This window comes from Glossina fuscipes, unplaced genomic scaffold (genome assembly GCF_014805625.2).
Source record: "Glossina fuscipes isolate IAEA_lab_2018 unplaced genomic scaffold, Yale_Gfus_2 115, whole genome shotgun sequence".
In the NCBI taxonomy this organism is placed as follows: Eukaryota; Metazoa; Arthropoda; class Insecta; order Diptera; family Glossinidae; genus Glossina; species Glossina fuscipes.
The window spans coordinates 858325-873471 of record NW_023998458.1 but is presented as its reverse complement, the minus strand read 5'-3'; the positions used below and the strand labels follow the sequence as shown (position 1 = coordinate 873471).

The following is a 15147-nucleotide window of genomic DNA, read 5'->3' as shown; positions in this document are numbered from 1 at the left end:
TTTTATATGAATGAAGTTTAAGAGCAGTCAAAACCTTAGCGATTTTGCCAAATATCTATTATCAGATCGAAACAGAATTTCATTATAATGGTCATGGGTGTTAGCAAACACCCAATACAATATGTATCATTTTTTTTTAAGAATAGAGTTCACTCATTCGCAACTCTTATTAGATTATTGCTTTATGTTTCTTACTGTTATATATCGTTAATGGGAACCACAAAACTGGCTTATTTATAAATAAGAAAATCAATCATAAAAGAAAAAACTATAAAAAGCCAAGATTTACTTTGGCCTGACTACGTAAAATACCAAAGCATATTATCAGAAATTTTGTTTTGATTACGATATTCGCAAACAGAAAACGAAAAATAAGAAAATAAAAACCGCTTTTACCACACAACTTAGCAAGTTGCAATCGAACTTATCAGAATTGAAAAACTACTCAAACCTGAAATGAGTTCCATTTGAATTGGCATCCATCGAGTGCGTACGAAATTTGTATGTAAAGAAGTTTCACTCAATTTTGTGGGGACAAACATGAACATGTTCAAGCAGCCAACAAACCATATGTTCAAAGCCAATAATGATCACGTTAGTCGGCAAACGAATCTCAGTGAGCAAACTTCTTTCGTCGCGTGGTGTATGCACGGCGTATGTAATTTATAAAGAGGGAGAAAGCAAATATCACTGCGAGAGTAAACAGTAAACAACAGCTGAACGTGTATGCGAAGCAAACAACAAACACATACTTACATTCGCGTCATATATAAAATATGAACAGGAAAAAGTAAATAATGAATTGAGGGAAATAAACAATGTTTTAAATGAAATTCATATCCAAAAGCAATAAAATGTGTAAAAACAAATAAATGAAACTAAAAATAATATGGATATGTAAACGAAATATTCAATAAGAAGGGAAAATGTATTAATAATTCCGGGTAAACATACGGAACAAACAAAGAACGAAAAAGAATAAAAGAAACGAAACATGTCACAGAAGATTAACGAATTCGAATGCTACAACAACTCTTCACATTGTGTTAATTGAAATTCAAGGTTTTTTTTTCTGTTTTTTTCGTTGCAAATAGTGCGTAACTAACTAATAATGGGTGAGAAAAAGGCAACAGAAAATCTAAAGCATATGAAGAGAACGAAGGGGAAAATAAGAGAGAGAGTCTGCTAACGAGATCAATAAGAATCGTAACGGTATGGCAAATGAATAAGCTGAGCGCTAATCTCTTGTTGTTGCTATATTTGTTTTGAATAATAAAGCGATAAAATTGGTTGAATAAGTTTTACGAGCAATAAAGAATATTTATACATAATTAATTCTGCGAAAATACAAAGTGTTGTGAATTTCGTTTTGAAAAAAAGAAAATCGTCTTTATAATACCTAACAAAAACGAAATAAATAAATGATTTAGTAAACTTCTACATAACAACTATTAAAAGGTTTTTTTTTAATTCTAGAATATATGGATATGGTTGCTGAGAAATAAAGAATTTGTGTATGTTATTGGAGAAGTGAACATATTTTGAAAAGATTATAAAAAAACCACACCTCCCGTGCAGCTTTCATTGAATGACATTCATTGACATTTCTAATAAATGGAGATTTCATTCTTTTTTTTGCATTTTTCCGTTTAATAAAACTATCCACGCACACAAACTTTTGTAATTTTAGATTTGCCTCAGCAGAGCATTCGTATCAATCACGTCATGTTTTTGTATTGGAAAGCAAATAAAGAAGTTTGCCAGGAAAATGCCGGCACCAGCTGAAAATCTTACACATAAGTAGGCATAGTACTTAGTTATTCTGTTTGTAACGCTTGCGAGGTATATAACAAAATAAATTGACATGAATTTCTGGACCCATTAGACTTTAAGCACACTATCCGATTATCCATCCAAAACTGACCATTCTCGTGAGGAATATTTTATATATATAGTTGATAAACAAGGAAAGTTACATTATATACGAATTTTTTTTCTTGCCATCTTATGAAATTGAAATGTAAAAATAGAAGGGTTTTTTTTTAAACTTTCTTGAGAAATTTAAATTGTTACTGTCCGATTTTTTGATTTACATTTTGATATTTAATTATTCGAAAGTTTCAATTGTAATAAATTTCTGCCGCCATGAATAAATATGAACATAAAGTATGAAAGAACGAAAGACGGCTCGTTTATAGAGCTTTATATATTATTTTCTGAACTTTAATATCGATTTAGATACAGCTTTGGACTGCTCCACGCTTTTAAAAGGTTGAAAGTGTAAGCGAGTGACTTAAATTGAGTTTTCATGTCAAAATTTCATTTTCAATTATTGTTTTTCTAATCTTTTATATTAACATCGATCGACTAGAGCTAACAATTCCGGCAATAATAAAGAACATTTTCTCTCAGCGACGGGCTAATCATGCAATAAAATTACATGCCTTCTCATGTCCATATGCTAAGTTATTATTATCTTATGTTTTATTTTCTTTCTTTTTTCCCCAACAAAAGACATGAGTTGATTAAATATTTATATAATTATCTCTTCATTCTTCTATATAATACCATTATCGCACTTCGGCTTTCGTTTTTTGTCCTTACTTTTCCGTTGGAACCCTCTCTACTCAATATATCTTAAAAGCAATATGTACTAACTCGCAACAACAACAGCAACGACTAGTCGTCTTCTTTTCAAATGTATAACATTCCAGTTTATGTTGTTTTTCCTTTTTCCTTACCTACCTACAATGCTTTTGTTTTCTCTATTTTCCCTCTGCATACGTATAAAATTTCTATAAATGTCACCACCACAACTATCTCGGTGTGTTTGTATATCTCTACTTAAATATGCAGTCATATGTTTGTACGTGTGTGTACATTTGTTTAGATGAAACAGTTGAATAGACAGCTCTAGCAGACTATTACTGATAACTCTCGATAACCTATTTCAAAACCTTATGTGGAGTGCGTTTACAGTTATTATTAGTTGTGCATTCTTTCTCCAACTCATCGCATACAAGCGAACTTCAAAAGTTATAACCTCTCTTACGATTCTCTTCATTTCTTCTATTAGGTGGGTTTATGTGTTCTATGTATTTCTCTTTATTAGAGACGAGTAAAGCATATCGAAATCTTTTTTTTTCTTTCTTTCCTCAACAATTCATTGAATAATAATTGTGTCTTTTCATTTTCTTTTCCTTTAATTGAAAACTTTTGCACATATTTGCTTGCTTCTACTACCGCTTATATTTTGATGATTAGATGAATGTTTTTTTGTTTTTCTTTTCGGCTATCGGTAGACTTTGTTTTTGTATGTCTTTCTCACTTTCTTCTTCGGTGCCTGCGGTTTATTTATAATCTGTTTCGTTTCCCTTTCTTTGGTGTGAATAGTGTCTTCTTCTGCCATTATCGATGATTCTTTATCATTCATAGAATGAACTAACATTTAGGAAGAAAGCCTATACGGCAACAGTTCATTCGTTTTCAGTCCCAATCAAAGAAGAAGAGAAAACCAGTTGCAACTGCTATGCCTGAGTGCGTTTTCTTTTCTAACAAATACAAAGAAAATAAGCCGTTTGCCTATCAACATGGACGGACACTTTGTGCACAACAAAGTTAACAATTCTTTCATGTACTTCCTTCAAGATTTCATCAGTGCACCCTGACTGCATCTGTAGAGCTACCACTACATTTTCCCGTTTTATTAACTCAAATTCAAGACTTTACACACTTTTCAGAGACAATATTCAATAAATTGCTAGACTTTATGCCAATTATTATATATGAAGAAAGGAATTTCCATTTAGCACATATAGCACATATTTAACTTTGCTGGCGAAAATTTTATACGCAGTCATAATCGTTAAACCATCAAGAACCTATTACGGAATGTCTTTGAAGAGAAAACTTTTTTTTTTGCATATTGACCGGCATTGTTAACAAAGAGATTTATGGCACAATATAGCGTAAAAAATTAAATAATTCGATCGTTAATTCATTATGTGATGCGCACCGAAAGAAAAAATCATCGCAAGAAAATTAGGTATTTATGTTTTCCTTTCACAATAATTTTCAAACATACTCAACCCGTAATTAGCTGAGTCATTGAATTGTAAAAGCTTTATGTTTTCCGTTTCCTAACGGTTCGTTAAACAGTTAACATTTTCTTATCGAATTGCAAATACCTTCAGCTCTTCAAAATATTTGTTTATAGGCATTTTCTGCTCTTTAACAGCTGTTAAGGGAATAGCATATGTTCGCATTATTGATTGATGTATATATTTGGCTTACAACCTTAAGTTTAAAAAAATCGTGAATTGTTATTTAATATGAATTTTTGTTTTTTAAGAAGTATATTTTTCGATCCATAACCCATAAGTTCAATTTTCATTATGAGAAAACTGAATATGTTATACAGTGTGTAGACTTTATTGAGCTACTGTACAGGTTCGCCTTAATTCCTTAACGCTAACCTATCGTTTATGCCTCTCAGCGAGAAGGAGAAAATGAAAATTGATTAGGGTTGCGGACAATAGCCAAAGGTGGAGGAAGGTCATTGCAGATACAAAGCGAAAAATGAAAATACAGCGACCGCTTAAAAAAAAAGCAAGAGACGACTAAAGTAAAGTTTGAGTCTTACGATGGCTCCTTGCTCAGGTGTCGAAATTGCAGATATGTCCTGCAATCCTTCTTGCGCTAATGGTATATCTTCTCCCAAATGAATTAAAATATCCGATGCTTTCTAGTTATTGGGAATAATTTAACCTAAAACGGGAAAAGTTGATATTCACTTTATTAAACCGGTAAAAGTCTTAGTTCCCAGTTCCTGTTCCAATTTGGTGTCAGGATTTAGTTCTTTGGTTGAATAACATTTTACAAATACGCGACAATAAATAGCTGGGCGTAAAGCAAGAGCAGTCATCATTAGAAATGTTATCCAACATTTTGCGGGCTTGTCTCTCGCTGGAACCTGCAAGAGCTTTACTTGCATTAACGTTGGAAACAGTTTAGAAAATGGTTGCAAATGCTTGAACAAGACGGACATAGCTTCGCTTCGATAGCTGGCATTTTTTTATTGCAAAACACTTTTGTATTTTAAGGCACAAGGAAAATTATATCGAAAATATGATAGACACTTGAAAACCATGCGAGCATTAAAAGACTAAAGTAACAACAATAATACTTTCTTACAATCAAAAATAAAAGGCATTTTTATATTTCAAGTGGTCCTTCAAAAACACAAAGGGAGAGCAACTATGCCTTTGCTCGAAGAAAATGGAAACAGAATAATGTAATTTAAGGCTATTTCAAGTCTTGGACCGACTCACTGGTAATTAGGCACAGATTTTCAGTTTATATATATTGAGCATCTTAACAATTGGAAAGTCTTATCGTTAGAGAAAGCGAATAATTTTATACGAGCATAAGAAAAGCACAAACTTTCCACGCGGTAGTCGAAACATAAACAAAGCCTGCGCCAGGGATGACCCCTGGATAAGCGATCGGCCGCTAAAGTGTTAAGTTGACCTTTTCATACTTCCTAGACGTCTACTGCACATGTGAGCTGTTAACACAAGTGTTGCATTTTTCGCAAGCTTTAGGGGAATGGTAAGATGTCGAAAGGAAAAGTGAGCAAATGACGCAATGATCTCAAAAGATTCGCTGAACTATGCTTGGGAATTTAGAAAATTGAGACATTTTTAGTTTAAAGTGCGCTTCTCTGCCTTAAGGCTTCACCCAATTTTTTTCTTAACCCCTATGTTGTGAATTGTTAGCTGGGTTCAGTTTGTTTGAAAACTGTGTGTCTCTCGAATTTGAAACACTTGAGTCCTTATGTAAAACATCGGCTAAGTTTATATAGATAACCGGAACTGAATCAATCGTTTAGAGGCAGGGAACGAAAAGAATCAAATTCTGCCTTTTCTTTGCGATAAGTTATTTCATTGCTCTTCAACGATCTTTGAAGACAACCAACAGAGCGATTTGTGGCATTTTCAATAAAATTTGATGATCTAGTGCACTCACTACGTGTTTCTGATCGCCTTCCTTTACTAATGACGTAGATAGCAGCAATGAGAGGAGTATTTTCACTTCTCCTATGCTGAAATTCAGCGGGTACCATATGTTGCTCACCTCTGAAACAGTTCTTAAAAAAAATGTTTTAAAAATTCATTCCTTTTTTGAAAGAAACTTTTTCCCATCCAAGGTCAAAAGATGTCATAAAACAACGAACCCAAACAGCTTCATGGAAATCGCTTAACTGAACTTAAAAAATATATTCTGTTTTCTCTCGCTACGCCTTGCGAAGAGCATGCCGTGTGTTTGATTTGCCCCCCAAGAAGCGTTAGTCTGGGAAATTATAGAAATTTTCCTTCATAATATTAAACACATGTTAAGTAAATGGTTACAAGCGAACGCAAGAGAAAAATAATTGAAAACTAAAAAGATGACTTAGAACGCGGAGTAACATACACAGAAACGATTAAGCTGAAAGAGGAAAGGAAACATGACAGAAAGCATAACAAAAAACAACATGATATCATCAGCAATAGTTTTACAAATGTGTGCACAAATGATTTGTAATATGTGTCTTATGGCACATTCAGCACTCGCAGATACACATACATACGCACTTGTACGAACAAGTGTACCGTTCAAATGCAAAAAAGGAGGAACAAATGTTTTAATTAAGAAAAGTCGTCGATGACTTTTTCTATACACAGTTTTCTGCTGCCATCACTTAATTTTCTTATTCCGCTTGCATTATATGCATGAAAGAAATATGCGATAATGGGCCACGCCTGCTCTGGCTTCTTTTAAATTGGTACGAAATTGCTAAGTTATTCGTAATCATCGCCGATAATACTGACCGAGAGTTTATCTTGCAAGCAATCTCCGAACTAGAATAAGACAGAAAACGAAAACCGCGTTCACTCTCAACAGCTGAAAGATGACATGCTCTAAGGCAGCTTCGTATTACGGTAAGGAGGTTCCTATTGTTCGGATTAAACATTCCTTCGCCATATGATAGTCGTAATCGCTCAACAGTTAGTTATTGAAAGCTTATTGCAGACGCAGAGAACGAAACAATTCTGAGGGCGTACCTCTTATTGCGCCGCCAACAAGATGTTCATATGTCGCATGTGACCTGACTTGGACTACAACTTCTCTCTTCATTCCAAGTTTCTGATATCTACAGAACAACAGAAAAAAAAAACCAACCAGGTCCTAATGTGGCGTGTTCTGCATTTGCCCTCAACTGAGCTCAGATCTTCCACTGGCTTGTCTCATATTTCTGGTAATGAGATATAATAGAAGGCTTGAACTAAAATGAATACATAACATTTTCGCAAATATTTGTAGTAAAAAACTAACACATGTTCGCTGATGAAATAAATTGAGCTAAGCATTTATTAAATTTTGGATAAAACGGCTAAATGCCGTTATCAGGTTTTTCACTTTACATCGTTTATTAAAAAAAATAAGAGAGCGGTGCTTTCAATAAATGCAAATGCAAACCTCCCCGACCATGAAAAATATCCCAGACCAAAAATTTGAAGAAGGCTTCATAGCTGCATTACCCGGTATTGCTTATCTATGCTCGATATCTCGACTGTGAATGAAATTTTTCATTCAATTAAATGTCAACATAATAAAAACAAATACTTGCAAGTACATGTATTGTTATCATCAGGTTGTAGAGAAGCAAACACTTTCTCGTTTCCTATAATTTAATAGAATAGAAATGAAATCACATCAGCTCTGACTCTTTCCAAGAATTATTAAAACAAATGCCGCTGAAGTTCACATTCACTAGTGGAGGAATAGTAACTTTATTGTAGAGCCCATATTAGGTGGTCCGCAAACGTCTTGGGCATTCTAATATTTGTTAATTGAATTATTCTCTTTGCGCGTTTTTTGTTTTCGTAAAAAAAGCGTCCAGGATTTGCTATCGTTAGGCTTAAATATAAATTAGATTAATTTTTAGTATTAATAATAAATGCAAATAATAAAAACAAACTAAATTTATAAAATTAAATAAAATTTCATTATTATTAAATTTTTTTTTTTTTTTATAATTACTAAACAACTAAATATGAATTTAATTAATAATTTTTCTTCTCCTTTTAAATATTTATTTATATTACTTCTTATCTTTTTAGACGCATGTCGAAGTGTTTTAAAAGCAACATTAGAAGTAACCAAAAATGTTTACCGAAGTTTCGAAGGAAGAAAAAAATGCACCATAAACTTTTTCGGGCAAAGTAATTAACTTTATTGAAAGCAACCCGTTTTAGTAAACTGTAAAATTAAGCTTTTGCTCATAGGTGATCCATCGATAACGTCCTTTGTTGACGTACTAGAAAGGAAAACATTATCCCAAGTGGTAAGTTAAAGTTTTTTTTATATGGAAAGAACTTCTTAAGTAAATAAAATTAATTCACTTTCTGTAGATATAAAAGTATTTATTGGAATTACCGTTTTTAGATATTCAGTTAAAAAATCAGTTAGATCACTGCAGTGGTCCAAGCGCCTACATCACCTTACAATTATCAATATATCGAACTTTTAGAATAAGGCGAAAAAAGTGGTCTCATCCGATTCCATCTTCAATAGCCTGTGCGTTCTTGGGCCAAAACATGTTAGCGTGTCAGAATTACACAAAAATTTCGATCCATAAAATTACGCGGACACACAGACGAACAAGCTTAGATCGATGTAAAGATGAGTCTGCCTAAGCCTTTCTGGGTGTTAGTGCGTCTACACAAACTTAACATACCGTGTGCCACAAATGCTATGGTCTGTAGAAATACGGCTTGACTTCCCTGTTATGCTGCTCAGACTACGGCTAAAAGAATCGTTTCAGGAATACACATTTAAAATGGGAAAATTATAAATTGATATTGGCCAGTAATGCTTTTCCTGCGAAACTGACCTCCCCCTCACCAAAATAAATAATTTCTTGCAATGAAAGTAGCTGCTGGCTAAGCTAGGAATATTTTGATTTTAGAGGCACAATCATTCAGCTAGTATCTTGCAGAACTATTCATCTAATATTATCGAATAAATTATAAGTGAATACAGCTTTGTCTTTGAAAAAACCCCATTTTTAGGTTTTAATAATAGACATGTTCTCAGTTTACGCAGGCCTGCAAAAGGAAAGGCCTGTCCTTCAATCCATGGATCATTTTCAACATCAACCTGCAAGCCTGCAAGCCAGTGTCAGTGTTTCTACAATATTTTAAACTTTTGCGACCGAAAAAATGTGTATTATAGATAAGTGGACGGACAGGCATCCCTAGATTAATTCACACTTTGATACCAATTAAGAATCCACGTACTTTATAGTATCTATGAAGTTTCTTGTTGGTTATTTGCAAACGTTTTGACGAAATAAACGCACCCTCAGTTAGCGATAATAATATGAATGACGAAAATTCTTGAAAGAAGATTTTACAAAGCAATAAAACGATAATCGAGAGGCGGGAAATATTGTTTTGAAAAATTGTATAATTAAATTGAATTATTTAAACATTTAATTTTGCTGAATGAACTGTGGGCGGATGGATATCTAATTATGGTTGTCTTCTTTTTCTTCGCATCAAAATATTATTAAGTGAAGAAGAAGAAGCTGATAGGAGTGATGATGATGATGATGATGATGACGATAATAGTCATGAGATAAAGAAAATAGTATAATTAATTTAGGAATGTATTTGTACACGTATATGTGCGAATATATGTGCAGTGGGAGTTAATGTAACTATTTTAGTTATTACTTTATACCGTTACCTTAAAACATTTTATCATCTTTCTTTATAACAACAACTAACAATTACTCATCCCAAGCATAGTTCATGTGTGTGTTGTAGACTCTCATATGTATCGTGTAATTAAATGCAATTGAAATGAGTTACAGGAAATCAAAAATGACTCCATAATCAGTTACGGCAGGTTTTTTTCTCCTTTTTTTTTTTTGTTAATTCTTTTGTGCCAACAAATGAATGATTTTCCGGTGCATACCATAAACAAAAACAAGTGCTTGGTGGTTGGTTGCTGGTTAAAGCAGTAAAAGCGTAGTTATAGTTTAAAGACCAATATTATATCTGACAAACACTGCTGGTGAGCAAATGACGGTCATTATAATTTGTTACAAATTTTTTATTGTTGTTGTTGTTATTGCTGTTGGTATTATCGCTGTTGTTGGCATTGTTGCTACTGTTACTACCATAAACCAATCCTATCATCGACTTGGAAAAAAGGCAAATTTTCGTTTGGTAAATCCCTTAACATTTTCAATGCACTGCGCTCTATGCGCATAGGAGCTTATTAATAAAACCGTATGTAAACAAATCAAACAACGGCAACAATTACAATGATAGTAGAAATTTCTTTTCTATATAAGCATATATTTATTTGTATTTAATATGCAAATTGTGTTCGATGGAAATATTTATGTGTAGGCTGAACACGTACAAGGTCTTCATTTATGGCAGCAAGCAAGGAAGCAAGCGGCTATTGTCGTGTCTTCTGTACCTGCTACGATGGCCACTACAGGCGACAACGCAACCAGCTTTCGTTGTATGTATTACTCCTAGTAATGACTAATCACGATAACGCTTAATACTGTTTTCTCTTAGTGTATACAGGGCAAAATTCTGTCTGGCTGCCTTCTTATATATATATATATATATATGTATGTCTGTCTGCACACATAAATATGCTGCCTTGATTTACATTGCGCGCAGCATATTTATTTAATTGATTTTTAGTTTTGTTTTTACACCCTACACCGTTTGCGGTACAAGGCTATATTAAGTTTGCGCAGACATATGTAACAGCCAGAATAGAACCAGAATTATTTCCGAAATGTACGTCCGTCCTTGTCTTTTGTATTCAATCCGCATCTCGCAATTTTTAGAAATGTTTTACCCAGGGACGAATACTGTCGATAATGGTCTGGATCGGTGCACGTTTCCGACCACTCCCTTTGTTTTGAAATGATTTTATATGAAAAAAAAGTACGATTTTTAAGCTTTCTCAACAAGAGTCGCTACGCATGAGGATGTCGACATTTTAGATTTGGTTCTACAGCAGTGCTTTGAACCCTCTCTCATATTACAGTTTCTACGAAAATTTGTTTTTAGAGGGGTAAAAAGGTCGACTATTCAATACTTCATGATGAAAATTGTATCATAATAGTTAATCAACAGAGAAATCAACTTCATTGAATTTGGACCACGTAGGTCTATTTTTCGGATAACAACGGAAAATACAGTTTGCAGGAAACGTAAACACGTATAATTTTTAATGTTTTATGTTGATAATAGTAATTTGACGAAAACAATGCGTGGACGAAATTTATCACGAAATTTTATATCTTGGATCCCTCTACGTAAAACATGTCGCGTGAATAGTAAGTCCTTCAGAAAAAGTTTTAATTTTTAATATTTTATGAAGAAAGTTGGACCTTGGTAGAGATTTATTAAAAAAAGGTAACCGGTAGAGGATTTGGATCACGTAGGTCTCTTTTTTAGGTTCTAACATATGCAGGGATTATCATGAAAGGCAAGCTTTATGTTGAGAGAAAGTATAACCTCTAGTTTTCTATGACGGAAACTAACAAATAATAAAATATTTAGGAAGTAAATTAAGTTTGCTAACGGCGGGCTACGTCATGTGATGCTTTGAGCATTCTCCAATGTTCCGACATTCATGAATAGCAGGCCTTTGGATGAAAATAAAATGCCATGTTTGGTGCATTATTAGCAAACTGTGTATACAATTGTTTTACCCGAAGTTCCTACCCGTTATTGTATCGTTTAAGAAGGCATAATAACAACAACATTACAATAAAAGAAGTAACAACAAACAGGGGAAATGACTTTAATACATTTGGTGTGGTTCAGGCGATTTTCTGCTTCTTTGCCGTCGCTCTCTCTTTCCATCACCTTCTTTCCCTCCTTTTTTTTTTGACTATTCGCCATTGATATTAGTTATGTTACATCTGCGATTGTATTAAGAATTAGAAGGAAATGCATACACACATACAAAACTTAAAAAAAAATTTGCTTAATTATAATGATAAAAGAAAACAAGTGAAGGCATTGTCGTAGACCACGGCCATCGTTCAAATGCCTTGGCTCCTCTTCTCTTAATGGAGTCATTCGATTTTTCAACATAAGCGTTGTATGGGAAGTTGTCGAAAAAGTAGTCCGATCCGAACGATTGTGACCAGGGTTTGTCCTTGAAACCAAACACGTAGGTGCTTCATAATTTATCAAAATATCTCAAAAATTGCGACCTGTAGTTCAAATGAAAGGATGCGGAGCATCTGCAAAAAAATGTATTCAAGTACTGAAAATGTGTGTCTACACCCACAACACTACGTGCATATCATAATTAATCTTCGTACTTGCATAGGAAATAGTATTGTTTTGATATTTTGATATATTATTCTAAAAACATTCCTAGCAAGTACCTAGATACATATAACCATTCGCATATGATTGTATGGGTGCAGTAGTTTTCCTTCTAACTGAATTCATTGAAGAGTTAATGTTTTATCTTTTGAATATTTGTGATTTTTTTTACCCTTTCATATTGAAGAGATTTAATGGGGACGAAATATTTTATGCGTTTAAAAAACTCGAATTCAACACTTAAAACCACTCGAGGCTATCACCATTTAAAACTTTAAGATCCTCTTTTTCGATACTACGTTTTTCATGCTGGCCAAGCCATTTGCTTACCTGGATTCTTAGTCGATTAATTTCAAAAATTAAACCGTAGTTTCATTTATTCATTCTCTAATTGAAAATTCTTCGGTTTTTTTCAATAGATTTTATTATATATAATTTTATTATATATATTTTATTAAATATAATCTTGGACAGCTTTTTTCGCAAAACTGAAAAAATTTGTAATAAACGTCTACGTCTCTCGCTGAAGCGTGTATTGTGCAAGTTAATACGAAATTTGAAGTCAACCATTTTAGAAGTTTCGATAAGTTAATGGTACGCTTAAGAAGAGCTCTTCATCCGCCATTTTCCTTCTATATAATTACTATATATAGTTGTCTAAAGCATTTAAATAAAAAAGAGTTTGTTTTCAAAAATTGTTGGGGCAGCACATGTCCTATGCGGTCGCGCGCTTAAGCGAAATGAAAATTCATGCAGCATTTCTTCGAAATCATGTAGACGAGTCGTGCTAAGAGGAACGCTAAAAATTTACGGAGATAAATAAGAACTTTTGTTGCACTTTATTTCAAGAGAAGTAAAGCTGGAAGGTACTAACGCCACTGTAGAGGAAAAATAGAAGGAAACCTGCCAGCGGTTCAAACCATAGCTTGACCGTAAGTGTCTTAGCAGAAGGAGAAAGTACTGTACTTACAGTTAAGACTGTATACAGTTGTCTGTAAAAAGGTTATTTTAACGTAGGCGTTATCGTGTATGGAGTGTGAGATCAACTCACCCAACCCAGTTTTATTTAAAAATCGTATTTCAAGTTTAAGTATGTATTGGTGCCGTTTTTTCATCGCATTAATCCACAGCACACAAACCCATGAATTATTAAAAATCCATAATTATCAGTTTACAAGAGTGAGAAAAAAACCGGAATTTTGTTTATTAATTACAAATTTGGTGTAAAATCTTTAATTATACATTAAAGGAGAGCGTTGCAGTGCGTTCGTAACGAATAAAATTAAATTTTAAAGATTTTTTGCTTCACAGCGACGACTGATAACAAAATAATTGTCTTGTATGATAATAATTAAGTTAATAATTGAAAAAAAAAAAAATTCAATTATAACTAAATATAATCCATTATTAATGCTGAAATAATTTTCGTTTATTAGGGTTGTTAAGTTGAATACGATGCTCAAAATAGTCAAAATAAGGTAAATGCACTTAAAAGTCACGGAAGCCTTGAAAGTATGCAATTTTATAGCCTTCCCCAACATAAAAAAAAAAATCTCGGAGACTGCTCCGAGTGCCTATAACTTTGAATGGCCTGAGCTTCTCGATCTGTTTAAGTCACGTGCGTGCGTTCATCCGCGGCATTATGTGATATATAAAATCTAAACTTGCCAAACAACACAATTACAAAAGACTGCATTTATAATGTTACGTGTTATGTATTGCTGGCGACTGGTTTGAAAAAAAACAGAAAAGGTAAACGTATTACTTTGAATTTATATTTTTTTGCATTGTGTCAGGCGTCATAAAGTACGGGAAGATTGAAAAAATCCAAGGTAAGCACAGTACACAGCACCTATCTGTTTATTTTTACTGTTCCTCGTTAGTCATCGTCCGAAGAAGAGATTTTGCAAAGAAAACAGGCAAACACATTAACTGTTTATTTTTATATCCCTCTTCATATTTACAAGTTCTTCCGTTCGCTGTTGTTGCTGGTGTTAAAATCAATTTTAATTTATGATATTTACTGGAGACAGCTTTCGAGTAACATTAAAGTAGATAAGCTTTCCTTTATGACAGTTTACTTAAATGTTGTGGTGCTTTGCCTCCTTATTAAAGAAACAACTTTTCATAATATTTGCATGAAAATTGCTAAATACATCAGCAACTTCTTCAAAACAAGCAATAAAATGCGTCAGAGGTAAAGGTGTGGGTACAAAAATTCACCAAAGACCGCTCATTCAATTCTCAATCCAATTCTGGTCATCGACCTCAATGCCTTACCTTGCCTTACCTTAATATAAGTTACAAATCTTGTATCAGTTATCTGTCGTGGTTGAAAAATTCTATTTTTGAACGTTAACGTTAACAATTTCTCTTAAGTCTTGTAATCGGTCAGTTAATACAATTTAATTGCTAAAGGATTAAAATATTTTTATTGCAAACTTTTTATGCATCTGTCAGGTTATTCAAGAAATGGGTTATTACTTAAGCATGTGCCACAAGTAGGATTCCGATGTTAAGATCAGCCATCAGTAAGTGATCACAGCAAACATAGGTTCAGCCATGATGGCGTGTTACAAGCTCTACACCCCAGAAAATGAATGTCCATAAAAGTCTGTTGCGACTTATATTAGTTTGGGGAAAAAGTAATCCATTATTTTTATATGAACTTCAGAACTTTATTTAACATGCTTCGGATTGTCCGATTTGGGTCAAATATGCA

The 15147-nt window shown here is 33.4% G+C and overlaps 1 protein-coding gene across 5 annotated transcripts in view; it reads left to right on the top strand.

Annotated features, from left to right (window-relative positions):
- Nucleotides 1-868: 868 nt before the first annotated feature.
- The window catches only part of LOC119640125, a 118417-nt gene continuing 104138 nt past the window's right edge, over nt 869-15147 (top strand). Inside the window, exons 1-5 of one of the 5 annotated variants that reach the window (XM_038037961.1) lie at nt 869-1212; nt 6209-7300; nt 8166-8267; nt 8331-8389; nt 13862-14624. In XM_038037961.1, coding sequence (XP_037893889.1) covers nt 7234-7300; nt 8166-8267; nt 8331-8389; nt 13862-13870 — 237 coding nt within the window. In that variant the 5' untranslated portion in view covers nt 869-1212; nt 6209-7233 and the 3' untranslated portion in view covers nt 13871-14624. Of the gene's footprint in view, nt 1213-1476; nt 2049-6208; nt 7301-8165; nt 9063-13861; nt 14625-15147 lie in introns of those variants that run through there. The other 4 variants (XM_038037960.1, XR_005247608.1, XR_005247607.1 and 1 more) reach the window with 4 other exon arrangements.